At 39.3% G+C, this 21789-nt stretch overlaps 2 protein-coding genes and 1 long non-coding RNA gene across 4 annotated transcripts in view; 1 reads left to right on the forward strand and 2 right to left on the reverse strand.

Moving 5' to 3' along the window:
- Positions 1 to 4817, reverse strand: part of CDK7 (cyclin dependent kinase 7) — a 28200-nt gene extending 23383 nt beyond the window's left edge. The window contains exons 1-2 of one of the 2 annotated variants that reach the window (XM_027100942.1): positions 4607 to 4763; positions 4189 to 4248 (exon numbers count right to left, since the gene is read on the reverse strand). In XM_027100942.1, the coding sequence (XP_026956743.1) occupies positions 4189 to 4248; positions 4607 to 4638 (92 nt within the window). In that variant the 5' untranslated portion in view covers positions 4639 to 4763. Of the gene's footprint in view, positions 1 to 4188; positions 4249 to 4606 lie in introns of both variants that reach the window. The other variant, XM_027100941.1, reaches the window with a different exon arrangement.
- Positions 4818 to 4927: 110 nt separating this feature from the next.
- On the forward strand, positions 4928 to 20236 carry LOC113617459 (uncharacterized). The gene is made up of 3 exons (XR_003431661.1): positions 4928 to 5052; positions 6979 to 7215; positions 19969 to 20236. It is a non-coding gene; the product is annotated as an uncharacterized LOC113617459 (long non-coding RNA).
- KGD4 (alpha-ketoglutarate dehydrogenase subunit 4) lies at positions 8061 to 20635 on the reverse strand. Its single transcript, XM_027100943.1, has 4 exons — positions 20507 to 20635; positions 11299 to 11362; positions 9927 to 10114; positions 8061 to 9050 (listed from the first exon to the last, which is right to left on the reverse strand). Exons 1-4 carry the CDS (start codon positions 20546 to 20548, stop codon positions 9033 to 9035), a joined length of 312 nt encoding a protein of 103 aa, XP_026956744.1. The 5' UTR covers positions 20549 to 20635; the 3' UTR covers positions 8061 to 9032.
- Between the last annotated feature and the right edge of the window lie 1154 nt (positions 20636 to 21789).

Below are 21789 nucleotides of genomic sequence, written 5' to 3' on the forward strand. Positions count from 1 at the left end.
ACTTCAAGACTTTATAAGGCAATAGTAATTATAGGCTTATTGTATTGGAGCAGGGATGGGGGAAAAAAAGTCAACCAGTAAAAAAGAATAGCGTGCCCAGAAACAGATCCAAGTAGAAACTGGAACTTGGCATTACAACTCACCAGGAAAGGGACATACTATCAATAGTGTTGAGAGAGCTGGGGAAAAAATACTGGATCCCCATACTACACAACAAAGAAAATTTAATTCCAAATGGAATGAAGACCTAAATGTGAAAAGCAATACTTTAAAATTTTTAGACGAAAATATAGTAGAATTCTTTATAACCTGGAGGTAGGGAAGCACACAAAAAAGGGAACCAATAAAGGAAAAACATGGACAAATTTAACCAGATTAAAATTTTAAATATCTGTGCCTCAAAACATATCATAAATCAACTAAAAGTCCAGCCAAAGACTGGGAGATGATGATGGAAAAAATTTTTACATACTGAAGTATGGAGAAGTCATTCTGGCTTATACATGATTTAACAAACTTTTTGCTAACTAGAACAGCCTGTTTTGTGGTCTATCAAACACACATTGTACATCTGCTTTTAACCATTGAAAAAAAAAGGGTGCATTGTCCCCGAAGTAAAGAATGTCCATTTTGAAGATAGGGATAAATGCCTCCCTTCCAGGGACTTCAGTAGTAGTACTCCTTTGATGATAAGGCTCCCTTCCCGGGAGCCATGGCCATACTGACTCACTGTGTACTCGGTGACCTGTCTTCGGCTGATCTTTTTTTTTTCTTTTTTTGAAACTTTGAAGGAATGTACCCCTGTCATGCTTGATGTTTTCTGTTCTGACAAGATATAAATTATGCTGAAAACCATACTTCTTCAGAACAGTTCCTCAGAGCTATCTGACAGACTGTCTTCTGGACTATAATCCTCAGTTTGGCTTGAATAAATACTCTTCTATTCTTATCACAGATCAGTAATTTATTGTTTACAGCAACGAGGGTATCTCCAGTGCAAATTTCTGATAAAGGATCGGTATCCAGAATATATAAGAAATTCCCCACCAAATCAACAGGAAAGAAAAAAATGTAAGCAACCTAACAGAAAAAGTCTAAAAAGCCAATAAATCTAGGAAAAGATGATCAACCTCACTGGTAATCAGAGAAGTATTAATTGAAAAAACAACCATATACCATTTTCGATCCACCTAATTGACAACTGTTGTAAAGTCTGACAATACAAAGATGGTGAGAACGTGGTGGGAGGTTAAACTGATCCCACCATTTTGGAGAGCAATTTGACAATATATGGTGACATTGCTGCGTAGTCTCTATGCAGCAACAATTCATAATTGGTTTCAACTAAAGATACATTCTCTAGAGAAACTCACATATGTATAAGAATGTCTGTAGAAGGACTGTATAAAAGTAAAACATTTTAAAAAAACCAGCTTAAATGTTTATCAACAAGAGTTTGAACAGACCAATTTTAGTGTAGCCACATAATAGAATCTAATCACTGATGAGCATGAATAAACCAGACCTACATGTATCCATCTGGAAGATTTCAGAAATAATACTGATTCAGAAAAACAAGTTGCAGAAGAATATTGCGTGCGCGCGTGCCTGTGTGTGTGTGTGTGTAGGGAGAGAAAGAGTTTAGAAGTATGCAACACTGTATATTGTTGAGATACATAAAACAAATACTGAAAAATGAGAAAGGCTCCAAAAGGCTACCATAGGGGACTGGTTAAATAAATTGGGAAACATAAATTCAATACAATTGTTTAAAAAGGATAAGGTAGATTAATGATGTCTTAAAAGTCCAAAATACAATAGGCAAAAGAATACAGAATACATAGCTTATTATCCCTTTTTTTGTAAAATTAAACATGTCAGTAAATGAGTGGGAGTAGAAATTGAGTGTTGGGAGAGGAAGGTGCACAAGCACCACATCTCCAATGTTTACAGTAGGAAGTATAGAAAATGTCTAAAACTAGGGAAAGAGACCACTCAAGAAATAATGATAAGCATACTATCTAAAGAAATGGATGTAAATAGCAGAGAAAACAGTTTTGGAGTTGAAAGTGATTGTTCCAAGGAGTGAAAACCAGGGGTAGAGGAGACAGGCATGCTTGGCCTAGTAACTGACTTTTTTTAAAAAAATATTTTGAGAAATAACTGGTTTAGTAGAAGGAGAAATATTTCTGCTTTTTTTTTTTTTTTTTTTTTTTTTGCTGTACGAGGGCCTCTCACTGCTGTGGCCTCTCCCGCTGCGGAGCACAGGCTCCGGACGCGCAGTCTCAGCGGCCATGGCTCACGGGCCCAGCCGCTCCGCGGCATGTGGGATCTTCCCAGACCGGGGCACGAACCCGCATCCCCTGCATTGGCAGGCGGACTCTCAACCACTGCGCCACCAGGGAAGCCCTCTGCTTTTTTTTTGAGGTACAGTTTATGTATACTATTATATAAGTTTCATATGTATAACATAACGATTCACAATTTTTAAAGGTTATATATTCATTTATATAAAGGTTATATTCCATAAAACCACAAAGATGTACTATTTGAAATAAAAATTAAATGTAAAAGAATATTCCATTATGAGTCACTTTCAAGGGGTACAAGTCTATCACCGAGAAATAGGATGAATTCCAAATCCTAGTTTACGATAAAAGTAAGCAAACAAGAAAACCCACTAGGATTTTCAGAAAACCACAGAATTCAATGAGATTATACCAATTTGAAGAGACTATACCAGTCAAGTCAATACATTTTTAATGAGTGTCTGCAAATGTACCAGACCCAGTCCTAAATATAATTCAAGTGGTAGTAAACAGAAAATAAACTCATAGGTAAAAGACTTTAGATTTTGATAAACGCTATGAAATAATAATAGAGAAATATGCAAAGAACACCAGGTAAGAAGGGAGGCACACCTGTTTTAGCTAGAATGACCAGCAAAGGCGTGTATATACAGGAGATATTTGACTGAGATCTAAATGATAAGGAATCAGTCATGATTCCTGATTACCTGATTACTCAAGTTTTAGAGTAAAAATATACTAACCAGAATCCAGAGCAGCAAATGCAATGATACCGGGACTGGGATGAATTTAATGTATTCAAGGGACAGAAAGGTCAGTATGGCTAGAATAAAGTGAACCAGGGGTAGAATCAGAAAAATAACTTTAGAAAGAATTAACAAAGTTAAGGGTTTCACAAGGGAGTAGCTATGGCATTGGTTTATAGAACACAAACTGGAAAAGGAGATGAGACACGTCAGAAAAGTAAAAAAGATAACAATGGCAGGAATGATTGTGGAAAGGAAGAGTGGGAAGCAGGTGTTAAGAGTATGAGAGGGATACGCTTCAAAGGAATTAGGGATTTTCAAGGAGAAAGATTCAAAGCAGCAACAGGAATAATAAGGAAGGTGGTCACCTAAGCCACCACCAGGCCTGAGGTGTGAAGAAACCAGCTTCTCTTGAGAAGGTTATTGATTTCCGTAGTATGGGAAAAGGCAATCAACCTGGGAGCACGACACCTGGATCTAAAACCTGGCTCTAGCAATTACTATCTGTGACATCTTGATGAGTCACCTAATCTCTCTTAGCTTCAGCCACCTCAAGTGTAAAATAGAGATACTTTACCTACTTCATGGGCTCTTATGAGGATTAAATGAAAAACCGAGGGTGAAAGTGCTTGGTATATAGAGAGTTAACTAAATATGACCGAAGTTCCTTGAATGAATGCGAGTAAAAAAGCTACTGAAACCATTAAAAAAACCCCGCACCACAGCAATGTCATTAATGCTGGCGAAAGCCTTTCATGGTAAACCTGTACTCAGGAAATACAGATATACAAAGTGGATTCAGGTGAGGCAGAAATACGGCCCTGGAAAGGTCAGGTGTTCTGAGGACCCAAGAGACGAGCAGTATTTGTCCCCTTTTCCAACGTCTGCGTTTATAGAACAAACATAACACACAGCTTCCTCTTCATTTCAATTTCAATGAATGCAACAAAACACAAGTTCAACCCGAGTTCCACGTTGGAACACAAGACACTAAGAAATTCTATTTTCTTTGAAAATGACCTAAGTAACTCCTCACGAGCAGAAAACGGTCAAGAGAAGTAAAACGGCCTGACACCGGCTCCCATATACACACATCTTCAAGGAGACTCAAGGAAAAACAAATTGCAACTCACTTTCTTAATGGCGACAATTTGGTTGGTGTTCTTGTCTCTGGCCTTGTAAACCGTGGCAAACTAGAGAGAAGAAGAGGAATAAAGTTAAGTTGGTGAGAGTTTTTTTGGTTTGTGTTTGCCTTTTTACTTTATTAGATTCGGGGAAGCAAGGAACCCAGGGTTCTTGGAAAAAACTCGCGGCGGCTTGAAACGTGGTGGGGCCGTCCACGTCTCGTTCCAGTCTATTCTTCGGAGAAGGCCGCTCAAGGTCTCATGTCCAGGGTGGACAGAGGGGCCGCAGGAGGGGTCTGGGCAGCCTCCCGCAAGCAGAACGAGTAGCGTGGCCCGTCCGCTGGCTTCCACGAGAAAACCCGCGACGGTGTGAGGCGGCCCGGCGTTCCCCGCTCAGGGCCCTCCGAGCCCCACCCGAGAATCTCACCTGTCCCTCGCCGAGGAAGTCCAGTTTTTCATAACGCTTTGCTCGCGACTTCACGTCCACAGCCATCTGTCACGCGGAGCTCGACTCCAACTGAAATGGGGGAGCTCTCGAGACAGCGAGAATTTAAAGCACCTTAAAGCCTCCCACAGCCACTTCCGCCCACTGAGCGCCGATGCTTCATTAGCTCCGCCCCCACTTCCGGGGTGGGCGGGGATGCTGTTAAGTAGGTCCGGCCAGAGCCCGCCCTAAGGGAGCGGCAAGAGGCAGGGCTGGAGGGCTCTTCTGCGCCCCACCCCGTCCTACCACGTGACCGCAGATTGTACCGGAAGCGGGGTTCTCTCGGTGGTGGCTGTGTCACCCTGTTACCGTTTTAACTTAGATACTTTCTTCACTACCGAAGACGGATCAGCGCTCTGTTACGATGCTCTGTGTTCAGGATTTAATAGGTGTGTATGAGTGCGGAAGGCTCGGCCTTGTCTCTGATCTCGCTCTCTAGTTTTTGCTCAAGGGTGTCCTGTCACCATGGTTACTGTGGACGCCTAAGCCGACAATTTCAGGTTACTTAAGCGAGTGCCCAGTTCTTAAGGGCTGATCAAGAGGAATTCTTAGTCCTTTATGAAGAAGCACGTCTAGGCAAAGAAGTCCCAAGTCAACTGAACAATTTTGTGCTGTGGAACAGACTTCTGGCCATCAGTTTTCTACCCTGTAAGGTGGAACTTGTAGACTACATCATAGGTGGTTGCGAGGATTAAATGAAACTTGCACAAAGTTTAGACATAGCGCTCAATGGTTAACTGTGATCAGTACCCAACTTTGATTCTCATAAGTTTTCATACAAATCAATTAATTCATTTATTCAACGAATATATATTGAATGCTTACAATATGCCAGGCTCTGTTGCAGACTCTGAGAAATCAGCAGGGGAAAAACAAATATCAGTGCCTTCCAATGGGAGGAGATAATTAAAATACGCTATGATACATAGTGATAAGTGCTACAGAGATAATAAAGCTGGGAAAGGGGATAGATAGTAGGGTTTGTGATTTTAAATAGGGTGTTACCAGAAAGACATTACTGAAAAGCCACTGCAGAGTTTTGAGCAGACAAGTGATATCGGACTTAATGTTTTAAAACTCGCCCTTTGACTGTTGTGAGAGATTACACTGTAAACTTAGAGGGGCAAGGAAAACCAAGAAGGCCAGTTGAAGAATTACTGCAGGAATCCAGATGGTTGTATTGAGGGTACCAGTTTGGCTTCTAGCCAATACGACTTGCTGACAGACTGGACATGGGTTGTGGGGGAAGAAAAGGATAATTCTAAGGTTTTGAGCTGGAGCATTTGATGCTTCTAAGAGTGGAGAATCCTGATTTTCAGATTTAGGTTGAAGAAGGCAGCAGAATACAAAAACTCATAACTTACTCAAGACAATACAGTGTAAAGGCTGAGTCCTTACTCTGGATCTAGGCTACCTGCATATGAATACTGGCCCCACAACTATTCATTTACTAGGTTTATGATTTGGGCAAATTATTTAACCTTTCTGTTGCTAGTTTCTTCTGTTAATAGGACCTACTCACTGGGTTGCTGTAAGGCTTAAATGACTGCACACGTCAGAAACCCTTAGGATACTGTCTGACAGTGTGCAGTTTATGTTAGCCATCACATAACTATTACTGGTCACGTTCCAGCTCTTTGTCACTACTTGGGTCTTTATTGAGCACTGATATATTCATTAAGCAAAATTCTCCTATGTTGCAGAAAACATACCATCTCTACCACTTATACCTCTTAATTGTGGCAAGTCATACCTAGTGATATATGGTGTCACGTGACTTAGGTAATCGTTCCTTCTAAAAGATATCACTGTTAACGTAATCTAACCTCACTTGTAGTAGAAATAAGCTACATAGTGAGCTAAATTTGAGGCTTGAGGTTCCCAAGTGTGCCATGGCATATGAATTGATAATCACATTATACCATGCTGCTGACAAGTAAATTCCTATATTGGGACATTTTAAATAGGGTAACAAAGGCAATGTTTAAGTGATATTCTGGGTTCATTAGGGCACTGTATAAATATAAAATACCATTCAGCATCTGTATAGCATTTTACAGTTAAGAAAGCGCTTTCACACACCAGTAGTAGCCAGCTTCCAAGATGGCCCTAATGATTCTTGCCTTCTGGTATTAATGCACTTGTGTAGTTTACTCACACAATGAAACAGGCTGTTCTGTGTGACTAATAGAGTATTGCAGAAATGAATGTGTATAACTTGAGTCTAGATCATAAAGAGGTATTGCTGCTTCTGCCTGTACGCTTGGATCATTTGCTCTGGAGGAATTCAGCCATCATGTCATGAATTCATTCAGGCAGCCCTGTGGAGAAGCCTAGGTGGAGGGGAACTGAGGCCTCCTGCCAACAGCCAGCATCAACCTGCCAGCTATGTGAGTGAGCTATCTTGGAGATGGATGGTCCAGCCCCAGTGAAACCTTCAGATAACTGCAGCCCCAGGTGGCATTGATTGCAACCTCATGAAAAACACTGAGCAGACCTGCCCTGCCAAGCTGCCCCAGAATTCCTGACCCAGAGAAACCATGAGCTATTAAGTGAGTGTTGTTTTCAGCCACTAAATTTGGGGGTGATTTGTTACAACGTAGTAGACAATACACTAATTTGATCCTGCCTATCACATTGTATAGTACTGGAGAAAAAACTGCAAGTTGGACAAACTGAGCGATTTGCTAATGGTTACAGATACTTAACTGTTTAACTCCTAAATGAAAACACAAGCTATTTACTCTAAGTCAAGCCCAAATTCTTTCTATGACACCATCCTCCTTGGGAGCTCATCCTATGACAGCAATTCCCACGAACATCCTTTTGCCATACCTCTAGTCATAAATTCTGTAAAAGTGATATATTTTTTCATTGGAACTTTCATGGCAGCAGCTGTAGTAAAGGTGGTCCTCAGACGGTACCAGTATTGGGGTTTCTAACTGCTGGCCCACGACATTACTCAAGCCACTCTTCATTTCCTGCACCTACTCTGAGAGCAAAAAAATTGCCTTGGGCTTCCTTTTACTGAAATGAGAAAGCTAAGGAGAAAAAAGAGAATAGTGCTAGTTTTTAAGAAATTTTTCCAAGTATATTTTTGAAATAATAAAAAAGAAATCATGAGTCATGTATTTCTCATGAGTTACCAGAATAGCTCATTGCTAGCACCAAACTCCTGTTTCACATTCAAGTTGGGCAACATTTATACTAGGCCACAATACAGAATTTACACGAAAAGCAGATCCACTCTGAAATAGTAAAAAAGAAAAAAAAGTATAAAGATGAATCCATACGCAACTGGGCAAATACAAAAACGTACTCAATTCTACTGTGTCTATTACTCATGAGTTACCCTAACTATTAGGGATGACTTCTTTAACGCATATTCTAGAAATCATTAAAGGTATAGAAGAGAATTTATTTCACTTTGTGAGGCTTTACTTTCACAATCATACATACCCTTGGCACAGGAAGAGCCTATTAAAATTCTGTAAATTGCCTTAATAAGGTGAATAGGTTGATTTTATGAGGCTTTCGGACAATGAAGTTTGAGAAAGTTTATGATTGTCAGGATTTGTACACATGATCACAATCAAAACAGTGAAATAAACCAAAGAACAAGACTTTCTTAACACCCCTAAAAACATAATAACTTAAAATTTCTGGTCAAATGTTATTCCTATGCTATATTCATTTTGATCTCTTATTCTCCATTTGATACTCTGACATTTTTTTCTGAACACAGGTTACATAATCTTTTGTGTTAACTCCCTAGTCTTAATACCACAAAGGCATCTGTTTTACCATGGCTGTATTTTTATTATTTAGAGTACGATATGCTTATTGAGCCAGTTATTCTCCAGTAACTTTGTGAATGCAAAAACACTGAGAGAATTAAGAACAAATAATGGAGTCATTATTTCACTGATCCTTATCCAATTCCAGGAAAATTACTTCCAGGAAGCTGCAATTCTGCCGGATATATTCTTTCCATGTTTAAACAGAAACTGAAAGAGAAGTGAAATTATGGTAAACCTATGTTTGTTCACTAGACATTGTGTACTTTTAATAGTTCAACACTGTAATGCTTGATAATTTGATTATCTGAGTAAATTAATAGGCTAACATTTAAAAATGTATACTTTAATAAGTATAAAGTATATAAACAATCAGGTAAGCTTGTGGAGAAGCTGACCAAGATACATAAATTAGGAGATACAAGTGTCCTAAATTTTCTATACTTTTTTTTTTTACAGAAATTTTATTAAAGTTGTTTAATGTACAATTTCTCATTTGTCATTCTGGAAGTCCTTCATTGTAAAGACTCTTCTTTGTCTGATTAAACAAACAGCAGCCACACTGTCAGTGATTATTCTGGACCTCCACGCTGAAAAGGAAGTAATAAAGCAATAAGATTAGGTGTTTCATTTACAAAGAAATGTTTTCATGGCCACTATACAAATTTGAAACATTTTAATCAAATGATCTTTAGGTTTTAAAAACAATTTCAGATTTCTCATAGCTTTGGGGCACTCCTATATCAATGTTATAAAGAATTTCAGATCTGAAGAGGACTCAAGGTTGACGTAGATCAATGGTCCTCAAATTTCTTGGTCCTTTACACTCTAAAAAATCAATGAGGGGGCTTCCCTGGAGGCGCAGGGGTTAAGAATCTGCCTGCCGATGCAGGGGACACAGGTTCGAGCCCTGGTCCGGGAAGATCACACATGCCGCAAAGCAACTAAGCCCATGCACCACGACTGCCCAGCCTGTGCTCTAGAGCCCGCAAGCCACAACTACAGAGTCCATGTGCCACAACTACTGAAGCCTGCGCGACTAGAGCCCGTGCTCTGCAACAAGAGAAGCCACCGCAATGAGAAGCCCATGCACCGCAACAAAGAGTAGCCCCCGCTTGCCACAACTAGAGAAAGCCCACGCACAGCAACGAAGACCCAATGCAGAGAAAAGTAAATTAATTAAAAAAAAATTAATGAGGACCCTAAAGAGCTTTTTTCCATGGGGTATATATATTTTGCTATTTACCATACTATACTTCTACACATATATTCCTTCATGCACATTTACTGAGGGCTCGAACATCGTTTATTTCTCATAGTCCAGGCCTACATGACCATCCCTGTCTTAGCTATGGACACACCTTGACAAGACAATGGGAAGAACATGGAAATCAGCAATATGAAACTCCAAAGCCAATAATGTTGAGGTGTTTTCCACAGTATTGGGATAAAGAGCAACAACGTACTTGGATAAATTCAATTTCTTCTTGAGATAAGAGTTTCCTTCTGTACTTCTGAGGTAAAGTTTTTATTAACTCTGCAGTGTCTGGTGGACCCGGATGCATCAGCCAGTCTGGCGATTTACTTCCCTTAGAATGCTGTGAAATTGAAGAAGAGTGAGACGGTAGTCCTGCTGATCTCAGAACTTCTGACACTGAAATTAAAAAAAAAAAAAAAAGAGAGGAATTGTTCAGTGTCTTAAAATACTATTTTGAATTATCTATCATTAAATAATCAAGTTATTCTTTTTTTTTTTGCGGTACGCGGGCCTCTCACTGTTGTGGTCTCTCCTGTTGCGGAGCACAGGCTCCGGATGCACAGGCTCAGCGGCCATGGCTCACGGGCCCAGCCGCTCCGCGGCATGTGGGATCTTCCCAGACCGGGGCAGGAACCCGCGTCCCCCCAACCCGCAGGCAGACCCCCAACCACTGCGCCACCAGGGAAGCCCTCAAGTTATTCTTAAAATGATAAGTATTACAATCCAAGAGATAAGTATTATAGAGTAACTTCGTTGGGTAGCTATATATAGTTTCATAAAGTTCTTTTTAAAGCAAATGAGGTAGTTTTAAGTGAATGAATTACTAAATTGAAGAGTAAGTTCATAAAATAATGAAATTTCTAGGTAGTGGAGTTCAACCCGTATGGATAACTTACATTACTTAAATTTTGTCATATGGTAGAGATTACAGGTAATACCATACAATGGAGAATAAGAAAGTTGGTAAATGCAGATGAGATTTGTTTTCTCCATACCTGTTTGTCACCTATATCTTAATTTTTCAAGAGTTACAATAAGTTAAAAATATCCATACAAAATTTGTTAAAATTCTCCCTGAATTAAAGGTCAAGTATCTTATAATTAAAGACAGCTGACAGAGCAGTAAGAGAAAAACAGAACTTGTTCAGAATCTTCAGTTACTGTAATAGGCAATGATTGTTAAGTTCTAAGGCAATCCAAGAAATATTTACTGCCTCAATGAACAGATAAATCAGTGAATGAAAGAAAAGGTTAGCTGGGAGAGAAACATAGGAATGGTGGTTATTCATCATAATCTCTGCAAATATAAGCATGGGACATTCTTCTGAAGGACAGAAGGTGGAACAAAAATTCCCATATATAAACACAGTATCATTAAAAATTCAGAAATACCTACTGTCAAGTTACTACTTTTTTACAAGGAGGTAATAGAAAGTTAGTTAATGCAACCTAACATACCATTGTGATCTAAGCTACCATTGTCTACCGGATTCTAAAATGAGAAATATTGTGTATAATAGAATATTCATGTATAAATCTGCATGTACATATCTTTTTAGTATAAATAAACTACAGCTTACCATTGGGTTTAGGATTGTCTCTTCTGTCAGGGAACCTTATTAATGGAGTATGTGGCTTGACTACCTAAAGGAAAAATAAAATGCATGAAAAAGAAATGAAGCACTAAAATAACCTCATTTACTACATAAGAAATAATCTAATGAACCTCACAAGCAGATGCCTTTGTTAAAATAAAATAACTTAGTATCTGACAGCAACTTTAAATTTTACTATTTTAAATTTTACTCTTTCCCAACAAGGATAGCTAGTCTATGAACTATTATCTGATATTCATAAGAACTTTGTACTTTATACATCACAAGATATTTTACTGTACTGCCTACTGACCTCAAAACAACCCTATAAGGTGACAAGGATTTTATGTTGCATGACTTCTAAATCACCCTGCTGATTGGTAAGAATTGCAAGTTTCCTGACTTGTATTGAGTGTTGTTTCTCTACTATGTTAATACCTAGTGGTTTAGATAGAATAGGATAAAAAGCATATTGAAAATTAGGTAATCAAAAGAATTCTTTTTCTGACTACAAAAGTAACCCATGTTCTGTGTAAAAAATTTGGAAAAAACACAGAAAAGCACAAAGAAGAAAACACCATCTATAAGCCAAAACCCACATAAAATAGACTTAAACATTTGATAGCCCTTGACTTCAGCCTTTTTCCTATACCCATAGAAATACATGTATTTAAAACACTGTTTTTAATAAGATATTTGAAGAGTATTAATGTTTTATCCCTAAAATTCCAGTTAATGCTACAGAGGAGCTTAAGCAGAACTTTCAGTATGAAATCTTCTGAATATATATAAAATGCTGAGACTCTAATAAACAGAGTACTATTTTTTACTAACGTAATCTATAAGTTGCTGTGTAACTAGTGAGACAGGTGTGTGTTTATCTGCAATATATTTGTATATATGTACTACACATTACACATTTTATATGAGTACAGAAACAAATAGGCTTGTAGGGATGGGTCTGAAAACTAACCACCATAATTCTGCTGCTGTGAGAAAATGCTGGAAGATAGTTGTCTCCCTAAGCATTAAAGCATGTTCACATCTTTCATGTTAAAAAACAAACCTTCTCACTCCATGTAGTACCTGTTTCTTTTCATAGCCAGGCTTCTTGAAAGAGTGTTCTTTCCTTCCTATAGTCCTAAGCTTTTCAGGATAAACTTCAAACTCGCATTTGGCACACACAGGTCCATCATGATCAGGTCTCTCCCTACCTCTCTAGCCTCATTCCCCACCACTGTACCTTTCACTCCAGGTATTCTGAAGTACTTTTCATTTCCCTAACTCCTCATACCATTTCCATCCCCATTCAATCTACAGCTTGTGTGCTCTGCCATGAATCTCTCCCAGGTCCCACCCCGCTTCCATGCCTCCACTTTCATCTGACTGCTTATCTTTGAAAACAGCTCAACTGTCACTCCTCTCTAAGAAGATTCCCGATTCCTAAATCTGATTTAAAAACTCCTCCTGTGTTTCCACAGCAACCTGAACATCCTAAGAATATTGTGTAGAGGACAGTAAATGAGCCAATGATTACAGGAGAGCAAAGCTCCTGTAAAGGCAGAGATGGAAAATTAAGTACTTCTGCAGAAGTAGCCAGTACATAGTAAATGCTCAGCAAACATCTGACAAATGAGTGAATAGACCATTTGTAGGTAAGGGCTAACTGTATAGGTATGTAAGTATGTATACACACACTTAAACAAATGTACATACACCAGAGAGAAAGAATCCATTTCAACATTGCTTTTGTACACTTAAAAATATGGTTGGGCTTCCCTGGTGGCGCAGTGGTTGGGAGTCTGCCTGCCGATGCAGGGGACGCGGGTTCGTGCCCTAGTCCGGGAGGATCCCACATGCCGCGGAGCGGCTGGGCCTGTGGGCCATGGCCGCTGGGCCTGCGCGTCCGGAGCCTGTGCTCCGCAGCGGGAGAGGCCACAACAGTGAGAGGCCCGCGTGCCGGGAAAAAAAAAAAAAAAAAAAGGTAATATGCCCATATAGATTAAATTCCCACAGCTTGGTATCCCCCCTTTTTAAGAGAAAATTTTAAAAATACATAAAAGTAGACAGAGTAGTATAATAAACCCTGATAAACACATCACACAATTTCAACAGTAATCAATCTTATTTCATCAACCCTTCCCCCATTAAACAAATCCCAGTCATCTCATCTCATCTGTTAATACCATCTACATGTATCACTAACAGAAAAAGATTTGGTTAAACCATAGTCCCAATACTTTTCCCACACTTAACAAAAATAATTCTTTAATATCATCTATTATTTAGCTATGCTCAAATTTTCCTGTCTCAAAATTGTCTTTTTTAAACTCTAAATGTAAATACAAAGAGAAACAAATAAGTCTGTCAATCAGTTGACCAGCTTATAACTAAGGAAAAAAAAGGAGCTAATCCAAATAACTTTCATAGTGCTTGGACTATATACCTTCAGTCTAAAGACAAAAAGAAATACAAAGAAATCTTGAACTTTTTACTTAGTAGGTTGGTTGTATAGATATAGCTATACATTTTGTATATATTGTAGGACTAAGCAAATGAGTATATACATATATTGATGTTTGTGGAAGGCAGGGATTTCCCTGTGAGAGAAAGAACATATAAATATGGGATGAGGGAAGGCAAGGAAGAATACTGTAGTGTTAAGACTGGAATCTGAGGGAATCAGCAGGAAGTCAGGATAAATGCCATGAGTTTATTCAACCAGCCCCCTGTTAATTTGGGTTGTTAATTTGAGTCATTTCCAATCTTCTTCCAGTTCTCCTATACCACTGGGCACAGCCCCACTCACCCCAGCCCCTAGCCTTCCTCACTGTGGACATCTCCCACCAGAGTATTCTATTTGTTACAAATGATGAAACTATATTAACACGTCATTATCACCCAAAGTTTTACATTAGAGTTCATTCTTGGTGTTGTACATTCTATGGGTTTTGACAAATGTACAATGACATATTCACTATTATAGCATCTTCTGTGTTCTGCCTACTCATCCCTTCATTCCCCAATCTCTGGCAACCACTGTTTACTGTCTCCACAGTTTTGCCTTTTCCAGAATGTCATGCAGATGGAATCATACAGCATGTAGCCTTTTCAGATTGGCTTCTTTCATTTAGTAACATGCATGTATGTTTCTTCCATGATTTTTCCTGGCTTGGTAGCTTGTTTCTTTTTGAAATAACATTATAAATTATATTTGTATAATATACAAATATATAATTATATAATAATATAATATTACAATAATATAATTTGGGTTGAGTAATATTACATTATCTGGATGTACCACAGTTTATTTATCCATTCACCTACTGAAAGACATCTTGGTTGTTTCCAAGTTTTGGCAATTATAAATGAAGCTGCTATAAACATCCATGTGCAGGTTTTTGTTCGGACGTAAGTTTTCAATTCATTTGGGTAAAAGTGCGATTGTTCAACCATATGGTAAAAGTATGTTCAGTTGTGTAAGAAACTGCCAAACTGCCTCCCGAAGTGGCTGTGGCACTTTGCATTCTCCACAGCAGTGAATGAGAGTTCCCATTGCTCCACCTCCTTGTCAGCATTTGGTGGTGTCAGTACTCTGGGTTTCAGCCATTCTAATAGGTATATAGAGGTGTCTTACTGTTGTTTTAATTTGCAATTAATTCCCTAATGACTATGATGTTGAACATCTTTTCATATCATTGTCATCTGTATATCTTCTTTGATGAGGTGTTTGTTCAGCTCTTTTGCCCATTTTTTAGTCAGGCTGTTTTCATTGTTGACTTTCTTTTTTTTTTCTTTTTTTTTTTTTTTCTGGTACGCGGGCCTCTCACTATTGAGGCCTCTCCCATTGCAGAGCACAGGCTCTGGACGCACAGGCTCAGCAGCCGTGGCTCACGGGCCCAGCCGCTCCGTGGCATGTGGGATCTTCCCGGACCGGGGCACGAACCCATGTCCCCTGCATCAGCAGGCGGACTCTCAACCACTGCGCCACCAGGGAAGCCCCATTTTTTTAAATATAAATTTATTTATTATTTTTGGCTGTGTTGGGCCTTCGTTGCTGTGCGCGGGCTTCCTCTAGTTGCAGGTGAGCGTGGACTCCTCATTGCGGTGGCTTCTCTTGTTGCGGAGCACGTGCTCTAGGGCGTATGAGCTTCAGTAGTTGTGGATCGTGGGCTCTAGGGCACAGGCTCAGTAGCTGTGGTGCATGGGCTTAGCTCCTCCATGGCATGTGGGATCTTCCCAGATCTGGGCTCGAACCTGTGTCCCTTGCATTGGCAGGCAGATTCTTAACCACTGTGCCACCAGGGAACTTTTAAGAGTTCTTTATATATCTTGAATAACATCCTTTATTAGATATTCTTTTTGCAAATATTTTCTCCCAATCTGTGGCTTGTCTTCTCATTCTCTTCACAGTGTCTTTTGCAGACCAGAAATTTTTAATTTTAATGACATCCAGTTTATCAATTATTTCTTTCATGGATTGTGCATTTGGTGTTGTATTTAAAAAGTCACTGCCAAATCCAAGATCATCTAAATTTTCTTCTCTGTTATCTTCTAGAAGTTTTATAGTTTTCCACTTTACATATAGGCCTATGATCCATTCTGAGTTAATTTTTGTGAAAGGTATAACGTCTGCGTCTAGATTCATGTTTTGCAAGTGGATGTCTAGTTGTTCCAGCAACATTTATTGAAAAGACTATCTTTTCTCTATTGCATTGCCTTTGCTTCTTTGTCAAAGATCAGTTGACTATCCTGTTATTTCTACCTTTCTAAGTCTCTTAGTTTTAGCTGTGCCTCATATATAGCATAGCATTGATTATTCATTTGTTGGCCAATATGAAAATACTTTTAAAAGGGCAGTTACACCATTTGAATTTATAGATATAACTCACAAGTTTGGTGTATTTTCTGTCATATCATTATATGATTATTTAAATATAAAGTCCTTTGTCATATGATCTTTTTCTTTGCTTTCATTTGTGGGGTTTGTTGTTTTGTTTTTTGGTATTTGGAAAGATTTGTACTTTTGTATGTTTATGTTATGTTGCTACCTTTAGATAATACTCTTAGTTGCCCGTTTCTGAGATACTATCTATTGGTTCACTATTATGAGAAAGAATGGTAGTTGATGGTAATCTCTTCTCTGCCTTCCCTCCCCATCTTTTACTACCATTTAATAACCAGAGGCAATTAGCAAGTTTATTCTACCTTCTGTATACTCTTCCCCTTATTCCCTCCATTTTAAAGTTTTATTAGATCTATACTGTCAAAAAAAATAATATTTCCAACAAGTCTTTCTCCCTTATCTGCATTATTTAGTCTTAGTTCTATAGTTAAATACATTCAGTGCTTACATCCAGTTCCTATATTAAAACAGCCACAAGTACAAATAAGTATTTCTTAGTTGTCTGAAGCTCATTCTCTGTGAGAGCTGTAAGAAGAGCTTCAGGGAACAATATTCCCTGAGTTATTAAAGGTTAAGAAGAGTTTGTGGCCTTTACACTTGAAGGTCAATGTAGCTAGATAAAGCTTTGGTTCACATTTTCTTTAACTACCTTAAATATGTTATCCACATGTTTTCCTTAATGAAGTATTATTGTTGAAAACTCTGATAACTTCCATTCTCTTTTAAGTGCTTGGTCTTGTCGCTTGGATCACCGAATAATTTTTTCTTTAAAATTTAATGATTTTACTAGAATATACTCATTAATCAAACATACTGGATCAAATCTACAAGGTATAACTTTAAGTTTTCTTTTGTATCAGGAAAGTTTTATTAAATTATAGGTTTTGAGACTTGGTCAACTCTATCTACTGTCACTTTTTCATAGACTACTTATTACACAAAAGTTGCATCGTCTCGTCTTTATCGTCTCTATGATTTTCTCTGAAACCCTTTCACCTTTTTTCATTATCAGTGATTTCTTTTGGAAACTATTATTCTATTAAGGAATCCACTTCTATGATTCACGAAGCCCAGGCAGAGTTAACAGTGACGAGTTCTGGAGGTAACACTCCACCCTGGACTTTCTGGTTATAACCACCATCTCCTCTCTCTACCTCAACTGAAAACCGAGCCTCATGAGGCCTCAATCCCTGCCCTCCTGTTCGTGGAAGATGCCAAAGCCAACGATGTAAGAGGCTTTTTTAGAGGAGAAGACAACTCTTGTCTTCTCAGAAGACAAACCCTCTACTTTGCTTTATAAGGCAGATAGCAACCCCAAACCACAGACAGGCTGGGACCTGCCTAGGCCTTAATCATTATCTGTGACTTTTTAAAAAAAATCATTTTTCTCCTTTCCTCCACTATTTCCTTTAGCAAAACTTCCAAGTTGCCTATTGACCTTTATATTCTTTCCAGTTTAGCATCTATTCCTGAAAGGTTCTTTTCTTTTACTCTTAATTCTTTACTGAGTTCAGAACTGTACCATCCCTAAAATCTTAATCTAAAATCTAAACTCAACTACGACCTTTTAACTTACAACTCTCTTCTCTGTTATTTCCCACCATCAGTTCCAGCAAGCCCTTCATTTCCTTTATCGTTCCCTTTTCTCCCAGTCAATTGGTTCCATCCTGACTTTACTTCCTTTCTCATCTAGCCTAGAACCTACAGTCCATTCAAAAACCTCTTAGCACTCTCAACTGCCTTGCTGGAGGTTTATTTTCACCTCACCTGTAAAGCTCAAACCCTGAATTAATCCAACCACTTACCTTCTTCCCCTGTGTCTCATGCAGCCAAACGATTTCCTGAATGATGAACTATCTCCTTTCTACTATCGCATCATCCCAAACATATCAAATATATACTGCTTGGCATTTATTTTATTATTATTATTTTTAAATAAATTTATTTATGTATTTATTTTTGGCTGCATTGGGTCTTCGTTGTTGCACGCGGGCTTTCCCTAGTTGTGTTGAGTGGAGCTACTCTTCGTTGTGCTGCGTGGGCTCCTCATTGCGGTGGCTTCTCTTGTTGCGGAGCACGGGCTCTAGGCGCACAGGCTTCAGTCGTTGTGGCACACGGGCTCAGTAGTTGTGGCTCAGGGGCTGTAGAGAGCAGGCTCAGTAGTTGTGGCGCACAGGGTTAGCTTCTCCGCAGCATGTGGGATCTCCCTGGACCAGGGCTTGAACCTGTGTCCCCTGCACTGGCAGGCGGATTCTTAGCCACTGCACCACCAGGGAAGCCCCTGCTTGGCATTTAGCAGGCATTTAATGAACACTTATAAATTACTCTTCTAAAATTACTTTTGAATACCCTGTGGTCCAGCCAAATCCCTCTACTTAATGGTGACATTATGCTTTGTGAATTCCTATCAGTTTGTGCCAGCCTGTTGAAATACTACTCTTTCTTAAAGACACCAATCAACAGCCAAGTTCTAAGCTCTGTGGAGGCACCATGTACTGTCTTGTTGGCACTGCAGTCTCAGCACTGAGTATAGGCCTGACACAGAAGTACTCAATACATTTTGCTAATGTTAACATGTAATTATTACATAATGTCAGCACATACTGCTTTGTATTATGAACCTGAATACAAGTCTTTGCAGCTTTGTTAAAAGGAGACAGACCATTTCTTACTGTATATCTCACAGCATCTTTTTTATTGTTGTTGCATATATCAATAGTAAGTTCTTTATTATTGCTGTGTACTGTTCCATTTTAACAAATCTACCACACCTTATCTTGCTAATGGACATTTGGATAATTTCTGGTTTAGGGGTTATTATTAATAAAGCAACTATGAACATTTTTATATAGTTTTTTAAATAGGTATATGCACTCATTTCTCTGGGATATAAACCTATGAGAAAAACTGCTTGGACATAGGGTAGGTATGTTTAACTAGTATTAGAGGCCCACAAAAGTTTTTCAAAGTGACTGTACCATTTTATATTCCCACTAGCATTGTATGAGTTTCAGGTGCTTCATGTTCTCATCACCACTTGGTATTGTCAGTCTTTTTAATAATTTTGGTGGGTGTGGTAGTACTTCCTGGTTTTAATTTGCATTTTCCTGGCAAATAATGATGTTGAGTATCTTTTCACTGGCTTAGTGCTCATTTGAATATCTTGCTTTGTGCAATATCAAGTTTTTCTTACCCATTTTAAAAACTGGGCTATATATTATGGATATATATAATTATCTATTATGGATACCAGTCCTTTGTCGGATGTTCTCCTGTCCTCACAGCACCTTTAACGCTCAATAACTACCCGCTGAATGAATAAGTGAGGATCATTCATTGCAATGGGAGCAAAGACTGGGATCTAGGATTCTCTTTCAGAGCGAAATAACTTTAAGAAAAGGTCTTTTAAGAGATGTGCAAAGGGAAATGCACTTCTCGTATCAAAGTTAAAAGGTAATTGTACAATAATATACTTTAAGAGTTGAAAAAAACTCGTGTAAAGCAACCACAAAAGTGGAGATTGTCGCCCATTATATACCAATTTTACCTCTCCTATTTAAGCTAGAGGTCACAGCTGGAGAAGCAAAAACAAAAGCTGTCAGGAGTTAGTAACTGATGTGTGGATTAACAATAAAGTTCCTCTAGCGCCAATCTAAATTCAGGGGAAAAAAGCTTAGGAAACCAACACTAAGACATATATTACACATAAACTTAAATATGTATTTTTTCCATTCTCCCCCATCCAGCCTGTAACCAGACGCTGGTTGGTGGGGGAGAACCCGCCTCCGGCGAAGATGCAGCCCGCGGGGCCAGTTCTCTGGCCATTCCCAAGACCTTGAAGGGACACCAGGTCAGAAGCAGGGTTCGCTTCCTTTCACTCACCGCTACCGCCTTCCTTCCGATTGGCTGATCCGCGACAACACAGACAATACTGGTCGCTGATTGGCCAGGATATTGCCAGGACAGCCAAACTGCAGACTCCTAACAGGCTAACGAGGTCCCGGTGGAGGGCAGTCCAGGGACTTCGGAACAGCTATCTGCCTACCTGCTGAGATGCACTCCCGCGGCCTGGCTCGAACCCTCAGCTGCGGTCCCCGGCTCACTGCCCGACCCAACGAGCTCAAGGTCCAATTCTCACATACACCCCGGGAAGCCGCTGCTGGCCCTATGCAGGGCCGTGGTCACCGCGCAGTCTCCACCACCGCCTTTCCTCCCCAGCGCCGGTGCTACAGTCAGCACCATCCCTACTGCCTACGGCGCGGAAAGGCAACCGAGTCTCCTTACCTGAACGACTCTGCTGGCAGACGCCATCTTGCTGCCCATCATGACCCCCGAGAGGGGCAGCTTCCGGAGCCCTGGCGAGCAGCGGCTATAACAGGAGTCCTGGGCGGCTGGGAGCGGGCTCTACTTGTGACGTCACGGAGGAGGAGCGGGCGCTCGGGAGAGACCCTCCTCCACTGCGGAGCTAGCCCCACCCACTTGTGCCTGACACCGCTCCTCCTCTCTTCCTGCCTGGGAACTGACCCAGATGTTTCCCATTGCTTCGTTTTGCAGACGAAGGTTTGTGGTATTGTATTTATTTTGTTCACCGGCCTATGAGTGATCTGGGACCATTTCTTCTCCAGATAGGCAGTTTCCAGTTTCAGTGTAGTCCAAAATTTAATCTGAAACCAAATAAGTAATATAAATTCTTGTGGCTTCCTAAAACGAACAATCTCGTTAAAGTTTAGGAGTAAGAAGCAAGCTCAGAAAGAGTGGTCAGTTCCGGGTCTACACAAGGCCACCTCATACTCCGTTGCTTATTATTTTTTTTTTATTGTAGTTGTTTTACAATGTTGTATTAATTCCCGTTGCTTATTAACATTTCTCGATTTGGTATTCTGATTCCTTTCTCTACCATTAGTCCTGATATTAAACTACTGCCTACTTGGAGTCTGAGAAAACTCAGAAGTTCAAGTTTTTCTTTTTGAAACATGAGCCATCCATGTCATTCCACCACGTTATATTAAATTCTATGGTAAATATTAATGTTTACAATGTTAAAAAATTTTAATACACAACATGTTGCAGCCATTTAACTTTGTAGGTAATGCAGCCTTACACTATTGTAAATATTTAGAGTGACAAATTTGTTTTGATGATCTAGGTCAATGGTTTCTAAATCTAGAGGGTTATTGAGCCTAAATATGGGCCCTTCTGATTCAGTATGTGTGTGGAGGACACCAGGAATCTTTTTTTTTTTAAAGCTTTCAAAGCTTGTTTTAGCAGCACATATTCTAAAATCAGATTGATAAAGTGGTTAAATGGGCAAAGCACATGAACCGGTAAATTACAGAAAAGAAACACAAATTGCCCTTAAAAACGTTAAAAGACATTCAACCTCCCTTATTCTAAGAAAAATTTAAACTACACTGAAATGGTATTTTCAATCCGTCAAATTGGCCAACAGACAGAATTTGGAGAATATGATTTGGGGAGGCTGTAGGGAAAGAGGCACTAATGTATATCGTTGGTAGTGATGAAATGAAACTTGTATTTTAAGACAGGACAAGAAAGATTAAACATAA

The sequence above is a fragment of the Aethalodelphis obliquidens genome, unplaced genomic scaffold (assembly GCF_003676395.1).
Source record: "Aethalodelphis obliquidens isolate GAN/ISIS:26980383/991018 unplaced genomic scaffold, ASM367639v1 scaffold4, whole genome shotgun sequence".
Taxonomy (NCBI): domain Eukaryota; kingdom Metazoa; phylum Chordata; class Mammalia; order Artiodactyla; family Delphinidae; genus Aethalodelphis; species Aethalodelphis obliquidens.

Bases quoted from the DNA above. Each gene is read 5' to 3' on its own strand.
- KGD4 (XM_027100943.1), bottom strand. From the start codon at position 20,548: ATGATGGGCAGCAAGATGGCGTCTGCCAGCAGAGTCGTTCAG. The intron at 11,363-20,506 runs GTAAGGAGACTC...TTTTTCCTTTAG, and splicing joins CTGCCAGCAGAGTCGTTCAG to GTAGTCAAGCCACATACTCC. The intron at 10,115-11,298 runs GTAAGCTGTAGT...TTTTAATTTCAG, and splicing joins AGACAATCCTAAACCCAATG to TGTCAGAAGTTCTGAGATCA.